The sequence below is a fragment of the Atractosteus spatula genome, chromosome 8 (assembly GCF_055471065.1).
Source record: "Atractosteus spatula isolate fAtrSpa1 chromosome 8, fAtrSpa1.hap1, whole genome shotgun sequence".
Taxonomy (NCBI): domain Eukaryota; kingdom Metazoa; phylum Chordata; class Actinopteri; order Semionotiformes; family Lepisosteidae; genus Atractosteus; species Atractosteus spatula.
In genome coordinates this window covers 50,652,667-50,675,230 of record NC_142713.1, presented here as the reverse complement: position 1 = coordinate 50,675,230, position 22,564 = coordinate 50,652,667, and the positions used below count along the sequence as shown (strand labels likewise).

General features: G+C 35.2%; 1 protein-coding gene and 1 long non-coding RNA gene across 2 annotated transcripts in view; both read right to left on the bottom strand.

Annotated features, from left to right (window-relative positions):
- The window catches only part of col7a1l (collagen type VII alpha 1-like), a 178,183-nt gene that overhangs the window by 38,720 nt on the left and 116,899 nt on the right, over positions 1–22,564 (bottom strand). Inside the window, exons 77-85 of the mRNA XM_088922609.1 lie at positions 10,461–10,586; positions 8,955–9,035; positions 7,900–7,950; positions 6,793–6,846; positions 5,671–5,712; positions 4,817–4,852; positions 4,485–4,544; positions 3,509–3,634; positions 948–1,019 (exon numbers count right to left, since the gene is read on the bottom strand). Of these exons, the coding sequence (XP_088778735.1) occupies positions 948–1,019; positions 3,509–3,634; positions 4,485–4,544; positions 4,817–4,852; positions 5,671–5,712; positions 6,793–6,846; positions 7,900–7,950; positions 8,955–9,035; positions 10,461–10,586 (648 nt within the window). The remainder of the gene's footprint in view (positions 1–947; positions 1,020–3,508; positions 3,635–4,484; positions 4,545–4,816; positions 4,853–5,670; positions 5,713–6,792; positions 6,847–7,899; positions 7,951–8,954; positions 9,036–10,460; positions 10,587–22,564) is intronic.
- Positions 14,152–22,002, bottom strand: LOC148829765 (uncharacterized). Its single transcript, XR_016091481.1, has 3 exons — positions 21,960–22,002; positions 21,154–21,198; positions 14,152–14,347 (listed from the first exon to the last, which is right to left on the bottom strand). It is a non-coding gene; the product is annotated as an uncharacterized LOC148829765 (long non-coding RNA).

Here is a 22,564-nt window from a genome sequence, read left to right as displayed (position 1 = left end):
AGCCTGCACGGAACCGCGACTGTCACAGTAACATTGATGTACCACGAATACTGCATGAGTATCAGATCCGGACAGCCTCACTGAAATATACGTCATATTCATTTAACTGCGCTTTTGATTACTGTACATCTGGAGGTGCTCCTCAGTATTGACTTGCAGTGAGGATATACAAGTGTACTGATTACGTTGCCACGCTCGGCAATACATCCGTTTAACATGGAGAAGTGAAACTGCTCGAACAAGATTTGACACCAGATAGAATCACATATCTGGACACAGAAACATAGAATCACTTGCCTTATTCTAATAGAAGACAAGTGTAGCCATATACTGTATATAAATTAATGTGAGGCTACCTAGTTTCAGTGAATCCAATCATATCAAAATTGGCTGATAATGTAGTTGGTTCTACTTCTTGTATTTTGTTCCTAATACTGAGGACCATTATTCACGTGAATTGATAAAACATTTGTCTGTATAAAAAAGTCAGATATAAACTGATTGGGGACGTTAACCTATTTTATTGGAGATGGGAACTCTCCAGCTGTTTATATATAATTACTCCCCCTGCCTACAATTAAACAGCTATGACCTTTAGCTCATGATGGCTTTCACAGACTCCTGCAGTGTCTCCTTCTCTAGCGTCTTGTTTTAATTGAATAAATCACAAGCTAAATTGATTAAAAGCTTATAGCCTGTGAATTTTCAAAGAAGATTAATTTTACAGCCCACTCAGGTTGGCAGCTACAAGCCATTATAGACTGATTATTATCAGTGACCTATAAAATCTGCTCCAGTTTTTTTGACATTTTGTGGTTCTATGCTGTGTTTACAGATTGAATTTGAAGCCACGATTCTTCAGGACAGGGCAATCCGGGAGGACAATGGCACTTTGAATATAATACAAGTAGAGTTTAAAGAGTTTACAGCTGAAGATTTCAACATACCTGCTTTCCTGGAGGACCAGGGAGACCTGGGCTTCCGGACAAACCATTCTTCCCTCTTTTACCACGATCTCCCTAATTATGAAAAAACACGACATCTCATCTCAACTTCGAGGGAAAAAGAGTGCGACGTTGACTTTAATAAGTAAAAAAAATATTCACTCAACAGGCTAGATGTGGCTGAAAGGCCAGAACCACAACAGTAGACAGTTCAGCAAGTTTCAAGGATAAAATCAACAGTATTTGTCACTTAGGAATCCTTTGCTATGCATATGAGAGTATTCTCAAACATTATTCACAACATGGAATCTTTTGAAAGCATTGCATTTATTTTTTGTCAGGTCTATATTTATTTGGCATTATTCATTAGGTTTGATTTTTGGAGTTTATTTGCGTTCTTCTTTCCCTCAGTGATCAACAGGCTCTCTTCTAAAAGTGTAGGAATGCAGAAATAAGATTATTGCTCGAATGGGGAACCCCATGTAAGGGCGTAAAAAATAGATACTGTATATTGAATTCAGAACTATAATCTTTGCCTTTGTTTTTACAGTGATGATGTGTGATTCATTTTTTATCCAATGAGTTTAGTCACATATAATTGCGTCTGATTGGGCCTGATTAACAGCAATTCATTTCTACATACAGTAATTTAGGATGTCGTCACATAATGACATCTGTACTTATGTGAAATTTCACTAATTACCAGGTATGGAGATAAATACATGAATAATTTAAACAGTTTTATAGCTGGTAGAGGAGTATGAAGAAGCAACCATAATTAAACTGGTCTTTGAATTGAATTTAATGCATTATGTGTAAACTGAGTTGCATACAATCAGATTCAATAAGAGCTCGTAAGATGTTGAACTTGAACCTTTAGAATGTGCATGTATCCTGTTATTATTGCAAGGATTGACACATGGATATAACAATTACACCAGTAACATACTATCTGTTTAAATTCCTTTACTTGGGCATTACTTATACTTTATTTATGAATGTTTCATACTAATACATTGGTAACACTTCGAAGTAGAGCTTTTAAACATTTTATAAATTACATTTTATTTAAAAACTGATATAACTGTGATAACAATCAGCCTCCACTTTGGATTAACTAGATGTTAGTGACAACACCCTAATCCTGACCCTGGTCAGAGCCGAAGCCATATCCCTTAGTGGTATGTAATAATTTTCACTGCTGGTTATAACATCATTAACAACATGTTAATGGTTTGTTTATAGACATTTCAATGGGGACCTTAACTACCATGTGACCACTATATTAGTTGAAACACACCATGCCATTACCTTTTTTACTTCTTCATATTCCCTCTGATATAATAAAATATATACTATAGAAATAGTAATTACATTGAAGATTCAATAGAATTTTGAAATAATAATTATGGCTGTTTGTGTTTTAACATTTTTAAAATCATTAATGTAAGTGTGATCCTTACGGGTTGCCGTACTGATGATGCAGTACATGAATATATAAATAGTATATATATAGAGAGTAGTAGATTTATAGGCAGTTGGTTAGGCAGTTATTGAGTTAGTGTTGAATGAGTTAAAGAGCACTGTGTTAATAAAGTGCACGTTCATCACTACAAAGCTGTGTGGTTAATGACCGCCGATAAGAACACAAATAGAGAATATAACAATTAATTTAATAAACATTAGGTGTTTAAGTGATTGGTGTAAATTAAAGACACACACCAAACTACTTTCAATGGACATTCAAAACGGTTAATGCAAACTGTGCAGATACATTAACCACAATCCTAATTGGAATGAAAATGGTTATGGAGATAGGGATGTACTAGATTAAGAGATACCAAACTAAATTAAAAAATAAATATGCAGTCATGACACATCAAAGCTAAATAAACCAATGTTTAGAGGGATTAAGCTGAACCTAGAAAAAAATATCCTCATGATAGACTGATAGATATTCAGAGCTCCTGTGACAATTTACCTTGCATATTTCAATTAGCACCTTGCTCCCTAGCCACCACCCTTTTCCTGGGAACCTTTGCTGGTCAAGAAAGCTAAGCACTGAAGGGTTGCTTATTTGGCAAGAGTTTCCACGAGTCAACGAAGCAATATACAAATCGTGATATTTGATAAAACTATAAAAACACTGTATTACCACATGCTCTCCTGACTGAAGTGTAATATAGCCAAATAAGTTTAAGAATTTTATATTTATTATGATTTAGTACTAAATGGCAGCTGAGTTTTCTGAAGCCTTTCTTTTTCCAGTGCTGTGTCCCACGTTACTGTTCTTAGTAATAATAATTCCTTACACTTATGCAGTATAAGCGCTTATATACTGTAAGTGCTTTTTCTGGACACTCCACTCAACCACCACCAATGTGCAGCATCCACCTGGATGATGCTATGGCAGCCATAGCGCGCCAGAATGCTCCCCACAGACCAGTTCTCAGTGGGGAGGAGAGCAGAGTGATGAAGCCAGTTCAAAGATGGGGATTATTAGGAGGCCATGATTGATAAGGGCCAAGGGGAGATTTGGACTCCGGGGTTCTTGTTTCACTTGCCTCTGGTCCTGGGGGCCCCGGTAGGCCTGGGGGACCTCTCAGGCCCTGCGTTCCTGGAATTCCAGGGTTACCACGGATACCTTGGATACCTTGAGCTCCTGGGGGACCAGGCGCCCCAGGCTCACCCTATTTCAGCAAACAGCAACAGTTAGACCAATTTGAGCAACACGCGGCTTTCACGTTGAAGCATTTTGTTCGAAAAAGTGCTGACCTGCTGTAACATGACAGTGTTACTGTACATGTTTTCATCTGATCTGCCTCAGGTGCCACAGTTTGGTTGCATATCAAAACGCGAGTTTCAAAATTTAAAGGGTGACATGTTTCAGAAAAGGCAAATAAAATAAAAAAATGCAAATGGAGGACATTGTTTTTATTGTAATGTGTTTGATGAATGGTTTATCTGGTAGTATGTGAGGCTTCTTTAGGAGGTTCTCTTTAGAAGTCCATAACTATGTATATTTAAACAAAACATGTAATTCATTTATAATCACATGCTAGTGTCTTAAGCTACATGCTCAGAACATAAGAGCTATGCAGACACTGAGAGTACCTCCCATCTGTCCTTTTTCTAAATGTTTACAGGGACACAGGGGAGCTGGAGCCTATCCCAGCAAGCAATGGGTCTGAGGCAGGATGCACCCTGGGAAGGGATGCCAGTCCATCGCAGGGCAGACAGACACACACACGCACGCAGACAGACAGCACCCAAAGTCTGGAACTGAACCGAGCACTCCAGTGCTGCAAGCCAACAATGCTATCCATTGTACCACAGTGCTGCCCTGAGAGTTGCCAATTAAGCAACTGAACAGTAAATAGATTTTTATATATCCATATGGCTTAGTCAATAACATGAATCGTACCGTATATACCAAATACTTTAGTTTTAAATTTTAAACAATTGACAGAATCATTTATATTGAAAATATAGGGTTGACGGGTTTTCTAAAAATGAAAATTAAGATTTAAAATTGAGTACCTTTTGTCCTGGAGGCCCAGCCTGACCGACTGGGCCTCTGTATCCAATCCCTGGTTCACCCTAGAAAGACAATCAGTGGACATTTTACTATTTAGTCTTACCAACTATGCCATGCATAGGAGGACAGGAATCAGCTTCTTAAAGCTATTTCCTTTTCCAGGGAGAATATTTATTGAAAGTTACATTTCAGACAAGTTCATTTTCATTTTCAGTCTCATTTTATGAAACATCTTTAGGAACTTGAACTTGTCTTGATGTTTTGGAGAAAAGAGATTTGATTGTAGATGAAATAATCTAAAAGTTTCTGAAATGTATGGTGTGTACATACTTACCTTTTGCCCACTTTCTCCGGGTTCTCCTTTGCTCCCCTTGAAATGGAATAAATAAGGAAATATTAACTGGACGAAGTGATATTCCTATATCAGAATATTAATAATTGCAGAATCACACAAGAACTGGGAGTAGCCGAACAAGTGAAACTCTTTGAGGATTTCTGAAGCTACAGTATGCTGGTGACAATACAGGGAATTATTTATCTACAGATTGAGATCACCAGTCACTTATGGTGCAATAAAAATAGAAACTAAGACTTCAAAGGCAGATGTATGCAGGATTCAGAAAATGCGTCTCAAGTCATACTTTGACATAACAAATCTTAAAAATCCTGAAAGAACTCAAAATCAGAAGTTGTTCATCCTCAGTGACGCAAACCAGATTTCATTTACAGTACAAACAAATGTGTTTGTCTTGATGCATAGGCAAGATTAAAAAAAGCAAAGTGCAAAGATTTAGTTACATTTAATGCCAAGAAACCATCAATATATCAATAAAATAACATTGCTTTATGAAAGTTACACAGCAAGAAAAGTTTTGTTTGCATCAAAAAGCAAAAGGCATCACTGACTCATATGTTATCTAATAGTGAATAACTGTGGGTCTATTCTAAAATCATGAACATTCTGTGAATCTCCTTATATTGTACACAAAAATGTGATTCTGGCCCTTATTTTTTACTTTACTTTTGTAACCAGATTAAAGAAGAAAAATCTGTATTGTGCATATCTCTACAACCCTGATTCCATATAACAGTCTCCTTTCAAAAATAAGGAGAACAGTTAAAAATACAGCCAAGATATTTTTCTTAAAAAATATAAAATACATTTCGATATAAAACAATTCTATCAACCTTTTCTCCAGGGATTCCATTTTCACCTGGATCACCCTTAAAAATAAAAATAAAAACCATATTAATGCAGTGTTACCTTTTTATGTTGTGAGTCATAATCATTGACTTTAAAGAATAACAACAAATATGATGAATTACAGTATATCAGTCAGGCAATGAATGTCAGGCAAAGATTTAACCATAAAGAATTTTCAAAACAGCTATGGAACAAAGTTGTATAAGCGTACACATTAGGAGGAGGGTATAAGAACATTTAACAAGTTCCTAATATATCTTTGAACATGGTGAAGTTTGTCATTAAGAAGTGGAAGACACTCAGATACTCAGATCAGGCTACCTCTCCAAGCTGAGCAGCCAGACAAGGAGGACAATAGTTTAGACGTGTTGCTGTGAGGCCAAGAGCAATGTGTAGAGTTCAGTGGTGGGAGATGGGAGAAAATATCCCAGTCACTCAACAAAAAAGGACTTGGATGGAACTGAAAATTAACATCTGATCCTGCATGAGATTTGCAACAAAGCACCTACAGATGATAATGCAAAACTATGGCCAAAAGATTTCTGGTCAGGTAAAACGAAATTGGACATTTGTGGTCGAAAAGCAAAGTGTCACATCTAGCACAAACCTAACACAGTGCATCACTCAGTCATTAACATCCCCAGTGTCAAACATGGTGGTGGCAGCATTAAGTTGCAATCAACTTTTGAATGCTCACAAAACACACAATCAAATAATTTAATCATATAACAGTTCTAATCTAAATATATCATTCTATAGTCTTTAATGGAATCAACTGTCCTTCTGGCTTGCTTGAAGATGTCCAGTAACAAGATATAAGATAAGATAAGATGGCTGTTTTATAAAGGTAGCAATTTATTGAATCTCTCTTTCACTCTAGCCCCATTAGAATGTCTGTATCAGTTACACTAAAGTATCCAATACTGGAGGAATCTTGAAATTTTACACTGTGTTATAAAGAGAGGGTTGCAAACAAATCACACTCGTTAAATTAATATTAATGCTATGGGCATTATTTAATAAATTTGCTATACAATTCATTAAAACATACATCCGAAAAAAGAAACAAAGTAGAAAATGAGATTTCCAGACCTTAACATCCTTACCTTCACACAGTTAAGTCCTGTTTGCTCCAGATCTCTGTTCTCCTGTTTCTTTTTCTATAAAACACAGAAAAGCTTTAAAAACTTTATTTGCTCGATAAAGTACACTGTATAGGTAATATTATACTGTTTGTTTTGAAAAGGTTATAATTTAACCAAAAAACTTACATTTAATCTATTTTTTCCTCTGGCTCCAGAGCGTGCCTTGAAAAATATATCATATTAATAAATCATTTAGAACTCCATTCCCTGCATTTAAGTTTCTCATTATTCTCTAATGGATATAGATTTAAAAACTGTCATTAAAGAATGTGTAATTGCTGTATTGTTATTTATTAATAATTAATACATATTAATAAAGAAAAGGCAAACAAATCGTGATCAGAATTAGCTACCTTTCAAAATATACAGTATGGCACATTCATTCATAACAGTCCCAATATTAATGGCAGTAATTTAAATAAATTATGATTATAATGTATCAAACTACATCAAACTAAGAGATGAAAACATTTTATTTTCTACAATGTTCTTGTAATGTAGCTACAGTATCTAATAAATAAAAAAACTTTTATTAGGTCAGCAGCGGTGCATCTCTTGTTTGTTTGATACTCCTGTGACAGTACATCTCCTGTCAGAAAGAAGAGTCCTGCTGTGCCTCCTATCTCTGTATTCATACTCTCATTCTTGCTCCTCAGCTCTCATTAATGTTTCAACATGACATTCAATAACATCATATCCATCCTCTGCCTCATCTTTGCTTTATTTGCTTTCTGGAACTGGCAGTCTGTTTTTAATGTCTGATATCTACTCTATATGATACAGACATTCTTGCCATCTCCTAATTGTGTGTCCTCCCACCCTGTTTCGATTGAAAGCTAGGTAGGTTAGCTCCCCTTTTCAGCCCATGGGGGAATGGGGGGCAAGGGCCACAATTTTCTCAACCATCCGACAGTGGAGGTGGAGGTGATGTGGTCAGCATCACGCTCCGGCCGGCCTGTTACCCCCAGAAGGATTAACCCCCGGAACACATTTGGAAAGCAGGCTGAATGGACCTATATGCCAGGTAAAAAAATCTAACTTCTATGCCAGAAAAATTGTTGTCTTTACTTTTTGTCCGCTGTGGTAGCGTCTTCCTCCTGAGGTTCCTGGTAAGTATGCCTAAAGGAAAATTAATAAGAATCTTCATCATATACTTTAATAAACAGTGCTGCGCTTTTAAAGTAATTGTAATTTAAATATAATAGACATACTGTACCTGTTTCAGGAAAAATGTTTCACTAAACATTAACTTATGCATGCAGTACATAAGCCATAATGTATAAAGACACATTCATTTAAAAAGTATTTATTTAATAAATATTTAATAAAGGAAATTATGTTTACAATGACCATAGTTATTCAATGCAGATCACATGGGGATGATGAAAAAAAATTCTCCTTTAGAATTTTGCCTAGAAATATATCATTTAATAAGACTTGAGACTCTAGATGAAGTCTTTGATCTAAACTTAGATCTTAAAATAATTTAACCTATCATTACATAAAGACTGTGAGACTTTATATAATAGATCACTAGGTAAGACTGAGTAGAAGTTTAAACTATCTCGATATTGCTTATCATTTGTAAAGAAATAATTTGAAGAAGAACGCCTGACCAGGGGCAGCACAGTGGTGCAGTGGTTAGCATTGCTGCCTCACAAAGCTGGGGCCCTGGGTTTAATTCCTGGAGTGCTATCTGCATGGAGTTCATGTGTTCATTGTGTTTGCATGAGTTTACACCAAAACCCACCCAGCCTGTAGGCGTTCCAGTTTCCTCCTGCAGTCCAAGGACATGCTGGTAGGTTAATTAGCTCGGAAACTGGCTCTGGTGCGAGTGTGTGCGTGTCTGTGGTCTGCCCTGCAGTGGACTGGCGTCCCATCCAGAGTGTAACCCCCTTTGCCCCTTTTGCTTGTGGGGATATTCTCCAGCTCCCCTGTGACCCCGAATTGGATAAAGCTATCAAAAAATTGGATGGACGCATGAATGACATCTTTCAAAGCACTTTCTAAAAGTTTTTTAGAACATTTTATCTTATCTGGTTTGTTCACCCTTGCAGGATTTTCTTTCAGAATTACTTTGTACATTATGTTAATTACATAAGCCAAGGCTCTGCTTCACTCACCAGAGCCTTCTCCCACGTGTCTCCTCTTTTCACCCTAATCAGTCCCTCTGCCTCCTCTATGTCAGCCATATTTTCAGATTCCTTTTGAAAGAAGTTAAAGGTAATTTAGATCATGCCTTCACAGCTAAAAAGCTCAATAATAATAATAATAATAATAATAATAATAATAAAAAGCATGGTATGTGCAGTGCCTCATTTCAGTTAACTCACAATGTCTCTCATTAGCTCTCCTACAGTATGGAAAAAATTAGACACAGTGGATACTCACAAAAGCAGAGCCGTGTTCTTCATTGAATATCTATGGAGGAAAGTGAAGCAAACCTTTTTATTTTAGTACATCACAGCATCAAATGCATTGATTGGTCCATTTATATTAGGCAGAATCGGCAAGGGTGAGCTTTTAAACAGAAACATTTTTAATGCCAGTTTGAAAAGAAAAATGACTGTTGAATATCAGTGAGCTGCTGTTTTGTGGATCTTCCAGTGTTCTTGAAGTCTTCTATTATGATGCCTATTCCTAAAGATTTCAAAACCTTTGATAACTGGGGCTAAAAGCACAGAATGTCATTTTAAAACATCCTTTGCTATCATTTGCTCTTGTAATGCCCAGTTAATATATCAGGCAACACTAGAGGAACACATCTCCTGAAAGTCTTTACATAAAATTCTACAGACCACATATTCACATTATATTTTTTTGGATTCATATTAGTCAGTCAGAAAAATTAAATAATTTTTGCAATTTCCCTGTTATTCTCTTTCGTTATGATCCATCTGTAACAATATAATCCCAGAACATACTATTGAAGCTAAGCTGATACACATCTACCTAATATGATCTGCTTAACAGAATGGCTAACTGGGTGGATGTCAGAGAATGATTATTTTAAAGCAGTGAATAACCTTCACTCTTAAGCATGCTTTTGTTCACTTGTCTGGTGCGTTTCCTTTTGTGAGTGTCAAGTGAAATATTCCTAGTAATATCTTTGTAAATTATAATGAGAACCTACAGGTATGAATTTACTGCATGACCTGTTTTGTCTGAAACAGCCTTTGCAGGCCATGACTCAGCAGACACAATCATTAAATAGGTTCAAGTAGATATAGGTAGCTGTGCAGCATGTGTAGGCTGTAAAGGAACAGGTAAAGGTTTATTCCATGGTGAAAAGAAAACAGACAATGTTTTGGCTGTGGAGCCTTCTTCAGGTGTAATCACCTGAACACCTGTGCACGCCTGAAAAGGGCTCCACAACCGAAACATCGTGTCTCTTTTCTTTTCCTTTCAGCATGGAATAAACCTTTACATTCACTAAATATCTATGTGTTGGCGTTTTAGAACGCACAACCTTAAAATTCAATCTGTATTTTTACTTGGTATTGTTCAATGAGGAAAACATATCTAATATATGTGAACTTCTATTTGTTTTTGATTTGGTAAAATTCAAGTGAAGCAGAGTGATATTTTAAGTTTTTTTTTAATTAAACAGGCAAGAGGCAAATTCCTACAACCTCTTCGCTCATTAAACCATGTGTCCATTCGTCATCTGACATCTTGGTAACTCCAGAGTGTCTTAGAGGAAGCTTAGCACTGATAGGGGGAGTAGCATGTCCCTCAATCAGATCACCACAAACCTGTAGGTTCCAAGGGAAATGTAGGAGACAAGAGAGACAATGTAGGAGGCTTTCGAGCTAATCTCAGCCCTAAACCTGGCAGTGCTTGCCGTTTTGGACCATCACTTTGGGAATCCTGGTCATAGTCAGCTAGTGACAACCTAGGCTCTAACTTTTATGTATTTCAGTTTTAAATCAAATGTGTTGTGGTGTCATTCCATTAATTGATTATTCATGACTGACCTTGATGCTCAAGAGACTTTGTTGTATAAGCACTACAGTAAATCAATCACTTCATTAGATACAGATTTGATGAGGCACTGATTATGAGGTTGTTCCACCAGCTGAATATGAAGCCTGGTGAAAATGAAGAAGGCAAAAAGCAGAAAGGAGCCAATGGGACCCATTCATCAAGAGAACACTTTTATGCCATCGGTAAAGTGGAACAACTCATCAAGTGGACTTGCAAGCAGTAAATATCCTCTTTAGTTATTAATTTGGGTTTTCCGTAGACCACCCTGATGAACATCAGTGAGTTCAGCTAAGTTGTACAGCATGATATGGTAGTTGCTATGCATAACAAGCCAATCAATGGGCAGGTACAAATGTATCTAGTTATGAATGACGACAGCCTGATGGTATGGTATTAATAAAATGTCAGTAAAATCTGTAAAACATCAGGCACCCATGATAGCGAATTCAACCAGCTTCATCTACAGTATGTGGTTCCCATAAGTATCTTTTTGAAAAAATTAAATGAATCTTCAAAATTGAAAAAAAACTTTTTGACACAGTAAGATTATGTCTTGATCAAGTACCATGCAGTAGAAAATTGACGTACTGTACATTGTATAGAAAAACAAAAACTGATAAATGTCCGTGCATCTGATACAAAAAATGTCATTTTCCTAATAGCCTTGTAAATTTACTGTAGTTGAATGGAGCTCTATGCTTAAATACATTTATTGCTGTCTGGATTTGTATTTTTCTCATCTAAATTATAATGTCATTTTTTTTTTCATTTTTCTAATCTATAGAAATGCCCTCCAACCCCAAACTAAATTTGCCAAATTAACATACTGTAGCTATTCTGGCACTGTACAGTACATGGGGCAGTGTCTCTCTTTGACAGCAGAAACTTCCAGGAGGTGTTTCACTTTTCTTTGTTATCTGGGTATTCCTCAGGGAGGAGAACAAGAACTTCTGTGTGCGTGGAAGCTTTGGTTCACGTATTCACAGAGCATAAATGACTGGGGTAGGGAGGAGAGAACCTGCAGGATCTCATTCTTCATACGCAGTACTGAGGTTGTTGCTGAAGGATTTGAGAAACAATCAGCAAATCAAAAATAAAGATTCTAAATGTTTACAATTATAGCTGCCACGAGAGGGCTTTAGAAAACACAGAAACCTTTATCATGCCGAAATCAGCAGAGACTAACAGAATTAAGCACTATCTAAACGGATAATGAAGAAGTGGTACTGTTAGCGTACAAGTGACAGAGCAGCCAACTTCGTTTTTAAAGGGTAAATTATTTGACCATGTACAACGAATACTAAAAGGGTCCGGGGCACTGTGGATGGGGTGTATTTGCTATAAATGACTTTATTACATTACCTTTTTTGTTCCTTTTTTTATTTAGTATGTGTGCATTGGCTGTTTATTTGTGCAGCAGCTGCCCTGTGAGTCCATGTTTTTGCTGAAATGGGGTGTTCCACCTCAATCTGATTCTTTTCTCCAGTTAATTAGGCCAACACGTTGCTTCCTCTGAGAACAGTTACTGAGATTTTTAAGTCACCGGAAATCATTCTAGAGCAGCTTAAATCTTATTTTTAATTTACTGTACATCAAATGTATTTATTGTACTTGTTTGAATTAAAAGAAGTTTAGTTAAATTAAACTTTTAAAATGCTAAAGGAATTAAAATAACTTATACAAACTTTTATTTTTGTAAATTATGTACTTTATTGATATGACTATACAGTATGAAAATTCTACCAAGCCACAAGGTACTTGCCACTTAACAAGCTGTTTATTCTAACATTCATAAGATATTAGTTATACAGTACGTTTTAATTTAATTATATTCATTTTTGTGATATTAAAAGACAAATTGATTTAGATCATTTTAAATATCTTTTACAATAAATGGGGTAAAATAAAATGATTAGCCTTCATGTTCAAGGTAAGAATGAATAAAAACACCCAGACTTGTTTAAGAAAGAAATAGAAATATATTTACTCAAATTCCATGCAAATAGGGGTTAATTACAAACAAGTACTTTATGATATTTCACCAGTGAAAACAGGTAATAAAGTGTTAATATAATTAAAATGTAGAGTTAAGTAACATTTTAGTTTTATAAAAACAATTTCATCACAAAAGGTGAATGAAACACAATATTTGTATGAGATTGTAATAAATAAAGAAATGTACAGAACTGACATACAGTATATATACCATATACTGCCATAATACAAAAGTGGAAAGAATTCATCTTAAAATAGGAACTGCTGAAAAATCAATATTTTAAATAAGGAAAGAAAAACAAAATATCAGAGCATACTTTTTACTCATATTTTGATTGAAGTCATTATTTTAGATTGTACTGTACGCCATTAATCATTTTTCATTTGATCATTTTGGTACTTTAGAATATTTAACAACACTTGTGTGTAATTTTGCAGTGAAATTAAATCTGAATCACACTTTAGCTTAGAGGTCTTGACGTACCCCCATCAAGCAAAACTTAAATAGAATTCAGTCTTAAATACATTTTAAACTTAGTCTGTCCCTTGTAGTTGGGACACCTTCACTAAAACACCAAGCAAAAATAAATCTCTGCAACTATTTTGACAACTTTTTTGGAGAATCAAAACAGCTTTTTTCCGTAATTTGTTTTTCTTAAATTAAAACAAGAAAATCCTTTTGAGTAGCATGACCCATCGACAAATAAGAAAGTGCAATCAAAGATTGATCAGATGCAGGGAATAAATCAATTCTTCTTCTATAATATGACTGGATTATCAAAATGCAACTAAAATTAATTATTTCTTTATAATTTGTGAAAGAATTAGAATATGGTGCTCAGATATTATCAGCCTAATAAGTTAATAGTAGTCCAAAAACTACTATTTAGGCTTTCAAACACCACCATTTTAAATCATGGTCTAATAATTGTCTGTATGGTTCAAAGAAAATGCCAAACTTAAAACCCCAAGAATAAATGAATAAGAACCACCCTGAAAGGAGTTTCCTTCATTTTAAAGCATGGAAGTTATTTTGTTTTCCATTCCATTTTGTTCCAGATGGTGTTTTCCAAGGTCTTGTCTAGAATTTCCGTGGTAAATATCTGTAATGTTTTATTCAACGGTTTAATATTTAACGTTGCTTAATAACATTAATAACATTGTTATTATTCAGTTTGGAAACTTTTATAAATGGTTTATTGCTCACTCATTCAAGGGTTTTTTGACACATTGCTAATGACTGTGGAATGGTGTTTTAATCACCATTTGTCTTTCCTATTTTATTGTAGAGGCTTTGATAAGCCTCCAAATGGTCCATTTCATGGCAAACAGAAACAAGCTTGGTGTCTGACAGGATAACTGCGATGAAGGACAGCTCTCCATTGTTATACTGGGCAAGTTCCTAAGGTCAGAGATCTGGTGGGCTCCTCCATCCCACACGCTTTAACAACTTCACAGCTTATGTTCGCAGTTCTTTGGGAAGTTATAGCTTGACTTATCCTACATTTTCATTCTGACTGCTTTAAAAGAGCCCCTGTGTAAGTTAGAAAGAAAATGTGTTTAGTTAAATCTGTTTAGGAAAAAATGGGTTTATCATCAGAAGGTCAGAAATGATTTATATGGCATTTACAGTATGTTGAATTTAAAGCACTGTTGCGTGCAGTACATGCACAATAATTTGTTAAAGCGCGAAGCCAAAGTTGAAACGTATGCATGCGCATTCCCATATTTATATCTCTCATGGCAAAGGTAGGCGAATGCTGTAGCAAATTACAGCCATACAGTGATTGCAGAAAATGTACTAATGGTCAGTTGAATAAGATAGCATAAAGTATATTACAATTTAATGTTAATCTTACAACTTCATGACACTAATTAAGGACCTGAATTACATGGGGGAGAAAATGACTCAATAATTGTTATTTTCAGATTTATTTTTTAATAATTATCCTAATAACAATAACAAAAATATTCTTTGGAATGATGGCCAGATTTGCAAATAGTGTTTTCATGCCATCAGCTGTTTCTAATGTGAAACAAAGTTAAGTTAGTTATTTGTCAATTTAACTTTGTTAGAGAGTTTGTATTGCTCAGTTTGAGGAATATGTAAATTCTGAATAAATCCGTTTTAGGTAGGAATTTAATTTAGTCTCTACATGTTTTTGAGCTGTCAATTTGCATTTTGCAGTCCTGTTTGCCTTTATACTACTCTTATGCCATCTTAAAGAAACTTTAAAAAGTCAAGTGACAGTAAGATCAGCTTGAGTGTGCTTTTATATAATATGAGGCAAATTATAGTATGCTGTATTTATTAAAAGGAACAATTTAGGCAAACAAATTTACTAGTGCTGTAACATTTCTTGCTCTCTGTTTCACAAATGGAATTTGAACAGTACCATTTCAAATTTAAAGTATTTTATTTATAAGTAAATATTTTTTCTTTTTTGTTGACATTGATATGATCAACATTCAACATGAGCTGTCTTCAGATTATTCTTTAGTTTTATTAAACTTGTTGTGTATAACATAGTAGCTACATTGTGTTTGCCTAGAAAGCCAAATTTTACACCTGCTACACTTGAAGTAGTAAACAATTAGAAAAAATATGTCCTAAGCTACTTGCAGTGCCCTTCAGATTTATTCTTAACTTTACAAACTATGAAAACATCATATAGAAGAATAAGTTATGGATTGGATAATGTTTCTTCCTTAAAAAAATTCTAAAAAAAATGTTACACTGTTATCATAATACAGTAATATTGCACAAAATAAAGTAATAATTAGTTAAATTCCAGTAAACACATAGGCCACATTTATTTACACCTCTGGGTATTGCTTTAAACAAAATGCAACAAACAAATCTACAAAAAATGTTTTTTGTAAATGCAATAGAAGCCTCCAGAAATAAGGAGCATTGTAAACATTCAGACCCTTGTTCACATTACAACTGTAACCCCTACATTGAAAGCAAAAAAGAAAAGAAGCAAATAGATAATTGATATTAAAGAAAAGTCAAAAAGTCATTAGTTCATAATTCAAGCTTATTTATTTATTTAAACTTTTCTGTGACAAACCAAAATTAACTAGGTGCACAAAATTAGAAGACAAAATTAATTGAGTGGCCTCTTTCTGTGTGCAAGAATTGTGGATCATTTGAAATTTAGTGTTTGTCTCTGTACTCGTGATTTCAGAATAAAAGCTTTGTTCTCCTTGAGTTTCCTTGGTGAGGTACCAAATTTCAAGTGAAGACAAACATGAAGACAGTGTTTTCAAAGAACGTCAGGCATGAAGTCATTGAAAAGCACAGGTAAGCAGTAAAAAATACTGAAGTCTCTAAATATCACTGTAAGCACAGTCTAACCAAGAATTTAAATATATTCGTACCACCCAGACACACTGTCTAGATCACTAGAGACTGGTGCGGGATACCCCTGTGAGATGCAGAGATCAACGGCTGAGAGGAGAGAAACTTTCCAGGAGCCAGCAAATATCTTAGTCACTTCTCAAAGCTAGCCTGTAAGGCAGTATAGGAAACCCATCTCAAATTCCATATACAGTTTTCAACAAAGCATGTGATACCACAAACATGTGTCAGAAGGTTTTGTGGTCAAGACAAAATTGTAACTTTCTGGTGTACCTGCATAGCATTACTGTCACAGACGTCCAAAGGGACTACCCGAGGGCAGCAGGAGAGCGGAAAAAGACCCATATGCGTAGCGGCGAGACGGGAAAAAGGCCCGGGCTCGTAGTGCAAAGAGTTCAGGAATGCCGAATAGAAACCTATGCCCTCAGGTAGCGGACGTGGGGCGACCTGGTGCTAGGCGGGTCTCAGGACATCCGAACGTCAATGCTGAGCCCTGGCAGAGTGCAAGACCCGGAAATACTGTATATAGCCCAAGGGAAAGAGAGAGACCAGAAGGACAGCAGACCAGAAACTAGGGACAGGACAGAGAAGGAGCGCCCTCTGGCTACAGAGGGCGTGACAATTACATCCTACTCTAAATTAAGAACTCCCAGTCAACATCATCCTGACATGAGTAAAACTGAGAACCTAAGGAAATACTTGGAAACTGCTCCCCAAACATTAGAGAGCTTGAACAAATCTGCCAAGAAGAATGGCCATGAAAGGCACAAACCCAATTTGAGGGTTATCCATAAAGACTTGTGACTGTAATTACTGCTAAAGGTGCAGCTTCCACCAAATATTGAGTTCCAGGGCCTGAATACTTCTGCACTTAACATAAGTCTGAATAATTTTGCGTGACAATGTTTTATAAAGACCTCCAAAAGTTTCCTGTTTCCCCAGAGCATCAATGGAAGTAGCACATGAAAGAATTCACTAGTAGAATTTGTCATCATGGTTAAAATTAGAGAGCTCTTTGAAGACTGCAAGCAAGTTTGTGGATGGCTATAAAAAAATCTACAAAAATCTGAATCCACCACTTTCCACTGTAATGTCCTTTATTAAGAAATTTAAGGCTGGTTGGAATTTGGGTGGTAACTGCAAATCTGTAAAGGGAGCACACCAACATAAATCTGCACACTCACGATTAAGCAATGTGAAAAAAACTACCCTGCCTGCGGCCTTCATGACCAGGTTACAAGAAAGAAGCCTCTTCTGATAGCAAACCACAGAGAGGAAAATCAAATTTGCCATACTACCTCTTTCACTACATATATTTGCCATACTAAATTGACAACTGGAACTGTGTATTACAGTCAGATAAAATGGAAAACTAAATTAATCAGAATTATGTTTGACATAAAAAGTTACAACTGATGTTGAGAAAACACTGTGTGCCCACTGAGACATGGGGGTCTATTATTATTTGGGGTTGTTTTGTATCTGCAAGTCCTGGAGCCCCTATTTACTGTATATAGGGGAAATCATTAACTCCAGCCTGTAGGAGGACATTTTGATCAAACACCTGGCTCCTTCTGCCATGAATCTCAAACTTAGCTAAAAATGGACAGGCCATCCAAATTCATAACAAAATTGTTAACTGTACACAAAATAACTGTTCTCAAATGTCCATCTAAATCTTCAGACCTTTATCTGGCTTGAACTCAAACTACAGGAGTTGTCTTGTCAGTGTAATATCTGCCAGAGAAGTATTTACAAAATACTAACTACAGGGGTGTGAGTAAATGTGACCCTTTTATTTACTGGACATATTATGGCATATATTACTTCACTTTGTGCAATGCTATTAAGATTACAGTATGACATTTTTATGTTATTCAGCAAGACATAATAGTCAATCCATAAATATTTCTATGATAATTATGTACCTATTTGATCATAATTGTGGAAAAATCTTGAAGATATTTATTGTTATGGTTTAGTTATGGTTGAAGACTAAAATTTCCACCATTGTTCTTATTATTTTTTATAACTTTTTCTGAAAATATTACTTTAATTTCAGTTATTAGTGTATCAATGCCAAAGCTATAAATTATAATTTGTAGAATAACCTGTACAATAATTATCACCTGAACATGAAAAAATGCTCCACATTTGTATAAAACTATTGATATAATCTTAAATGTTTTATATATTAAACTTATAAGTTAAAATGTTTACTATATTTGACCACCACAACAAAATGAGTCATTGAAAAGCAAATAACAGATTTTGGAGTAAATTGCTGCTTGGCAAAATCTGCTTTTTGGTGAAAAATAATTTGACACAGTGTGTGATGTTTTAAATTCCATCACTTGAAAGTTTATAAGTTATTTAACATTCTATGTTAATTTTCTATAAAAGCTCTAGATAAACAACTCACATTAGTACTTTCAATTAAATTATGGCCCCATCTGCACTGGTGAAATATACAAAGGGTTAGCAAAAGCACAAGCTCTGAAGCATTTAATATTGATTAGTATATTTAGCTTTAAACACAGAAATACATTCTTTAAAATATAAATAATAACATTCATTTCAAGTATTGCACTGCATTAAAAATTTCATTTTCTAAAATTTCTAAAATATTTTTTTATATATGAGATTATGCTCTAGAAATGCAAAAATGCCTTCTAGACAGTATATTAAGTATACTGTACCTGTATATACAGTCTATAAACAGTCTAGAAGGTATATACAGTATATGGAATATATATTGTAGCTTCTGTCTTGCTATACAGGCCTCCTGAGGGTGTGGCCTTACACAGATTCTCTTGGATTGCATTGTGTAAACTGAAAAAAAATCATATTACTGTATGTTACTGTATATACTTCCATTGTTTTACATGTACAGAAATGTGAAAAATATGCTCAAAAGGTATGAACCTCTACACATTCATTCTGACACAGGTAAAGTAATCTTTTGTGCAATAAACGTGGAAAGAATTAGGTTATTTAAAGTAAGCAAAAAACTAGTTTTTCTCTTTGGTTTGAGTCAGGAATGGGCCGATTTTCTTTCCAAGAAAGTGAAAAAAAAATGTTTCTTTATCTCACCAGTGTAATAACCCTTTCTCTACAAACTAAGTCAGTGAATTGGTCAGATCCTAATAAATGCAATATAGACATGAAAAGTATTAGAGATTGTTTGGGTTAACTTGCCTAGCTGAGGGAACGGCTGCATCACACAAGGATGAGGCTGCCCAAACCCCTAATTGAGCCCCAAAAGCTCCAAGGCTGGATCAGTTTGGATATACAGATATGTGAGCTAGAGTTTTTATGGTGGAGATTGGCATTTCACAATGGACTATGAAAGATGCTGTGCCAATCTTAGAAGAGTGTCTGGAAAAGTCATCAGTGCTGAAGCTAGCTTTAGTGAGAACACTGTATGAACTAGCTGATTAACCATGGATAAGATAGCTGGTTTGAATGAACACAGATAGTAGCAGGAATAAAAAGACTCCTAAGGGCTGATATCGGGCTTGAGATAATGAATGTGAACACCTTGACATTGTTTTTTTAAGGTGGACATTCTCTGATTTTCAGTTTTGGATGGGGTTCAATACTGTAGCTCAGTTTATATCTTAGTTCACATTCTATATTAGTGCACTGACCCAGAAGGAGACGGATGCCACATACTGTACTTGCACCCACAGAGCAGAATGATTGTCAGAAATCATGGGGGTTGGTCAGGAGGAGTTCACTGATGGCAAGCAGAGTTCTGGTGTACTAGAAAAAACCTGAGTCTGGGAGCGTGGATGACCAGGGCTGTAAGTGTAAGCTTTGGAAGGTGGTGGGGGATGGGTTGAGGGCTGACACTGTACTGTTTGGACACCAGTATGAGGGGGGCAGGGCCCTGTATGTGTTGTGATGGGCTGTGAGATGGGCAAGGGAAACAGGGGAATTGAGGGTTCCCCAAGGAGACCCAGACCCAATTTAAACTGACACTGTGTGTTCACATCCTTGGGCAGAGTGAGCATCAGTGACCATGGGGCTCCTATGGGGACAACAGAAAGGAGGACTGGGGAAGGAAAAAAGATGAAACAAAAATACATAGGAAAGCAGAAGTAAGCAAGATTAGGATCTGACCTTTGTCTTAAATTTCTGTTTAAAGTCCCATATCTGAGGACATACTATAGTGAAGAATACTGTCAAACTTTTTTTAGACTCCAAACAAGTCTCTCAGTTGAATTTCGTTTTGGGAAACAACCAAATCTAGAAGTAGAAGGACTTTTTCAAAACTAGACTTTGACAATTCGCTGTAAAAGAAAATCTTGGGGTGCATTGTACATGACCGTAGAACAGCTGTAGACAGAACTGTTGGCATGTATTAAATTCAACAAACGTTAATTTGAATTAAAATTATACACAATACAAAAGAGTATACTTTGGGATTGAAACAAAAAACCCAACTATAGGCTTAAAAGTCAACAAGGCATCTTTTCAAGCCATCCATGCAAAGATTAGCAGCTTCACATAAACAATTCCTTATAAATAGCATGGCTTTTCATTGGAATTACCGAGCATGCAGTGCAATAAGGAATCAATCTGAAGTTAGTTTAGAAAGCACATCAGCATTGACAGATGCCTTCAAACTTCAATATGCAGGGATATGCAGATCTCTTCAGAATTTATTCTGGTTTTTGCTCGTGATGCTTTACATTTTTCTCCAAAATTAATATAATCTTTAGAACAGACAGGCTTCTTATAATTCTGTTCTCTGTATAGTAATTCACATGTTGAAATATACACAAAAACTTAAATCTTTTAACCTGATTGGCTTTGTGTGACTGACAATGACAATTGTGCCTTCATTAACAAGGGTTTGTAACAGAATGCATTTATTTAAAAAAATATTTGAAAAGCAAAAATGAACATCTGCACATCCCTGCTAGCTGACAATTACAGTGTAAAAGTTTAGAAAAAGATTATTTTCAGACCTGATCCTCTTGTGAGTGCAGAGGGGTCTCTATTCTGATGTTCTCCTAAAGAGATAAAAAAATAATTAAAATGCCATAGTCCAGAACTGACTTTACCCGCTTTTTCCTGTTAGACCAGCTGATATAATTTCCTCCATGAATGAGTTTGAAGTCATAAACTCTTGGGATTCAAGAAGAGGGCATTCTTAAAAGGCTGAGTATCAATATCTACAGGTAGCAAAGGAACAAGTAATAGGTTTATTCCATGCTGAAAAAAAGAAGAAAGAGAACACAACGTTTCGGCCGTGGAGCCTTCTTCAGCTCCACGGCCGAAACGTTGTGTTCTCTTTCTTCTTTTTTTCAGCATGGAATAAACCTATTACTTGTTCCTTTGCAGCCTACGCATGCTGACGCAGCTACCCACCTGAAACAATATCTACAGGTAGTTTACAAAGACAGAGTCAATGTGCTTTCCAAAACATTATGTAACCATTTAAAGTGATAACATAAAAACGATTCTTAAAAAAGCTCTTAAAAACTATTACTATGGCCACCAATATTGCCTGTCAGTGGTGACGTTATAATTAGCAAATTGTAGACACAACACAATTTGTAGATAGAATTTTAGCAAATTTGTAGATACAAAAGATTCCTCACTTTCTATATACAAATCCTCACTGTTTTACCTTTAAAAATAGCAATGAGATTAATAATACAGGTATTAATATGCAACTTCTTACAAGATTATATAAAATCCTTTATTTCATCTTCAGGTTTTTAGAATTGTGCAGCAGACTTACTGTATTTCAGATACAGTAGTTACTTACCTGAGATTTCTTAAGTTCCATATCCTCATGCAACACATCCTCCTCCTTAAAGAATTGAATGAATTTAAATTAAATGATAATTAGTCGTGAATTAATATCAAACTGTAAACTCGAATAACGAATAGAAACTGTAACAGAACTGTAAAGTAAAACAAGCATTTTAGACATTTTATTTTTTGTATTTTACAGTTTAGATGAGAAAATAGCAACATACTTGTAACTAATATTTCAAGGATGAAAAGCTGCAATTGGGTCTTGCAAATTGTGAGCTGGTTTTTTGACTATCAAAAGGTTGTTGTTATCAATTTATTTAAATTTTTGTATATTTATGGAATATATTTTGCATAATGTTTATTATCTAATTAGAAAATTATACAGTAAGTATTTAATATAAAATAAGAGTTTACAGTGGAAAGAGTTTAGGATTATTACAACATTATGATTTTTTAAATTAGAATGAATACAGTTATATTTAGGAATAGTTAACATTAATTTTTAATGATGTTTTATGAATATTTGATTTCCATTTTGCATGAAAATATACTATTTAGTGTTTTCAGATCATAATGCAATCACTGTACATTACAAGCTAAATACTGTATATG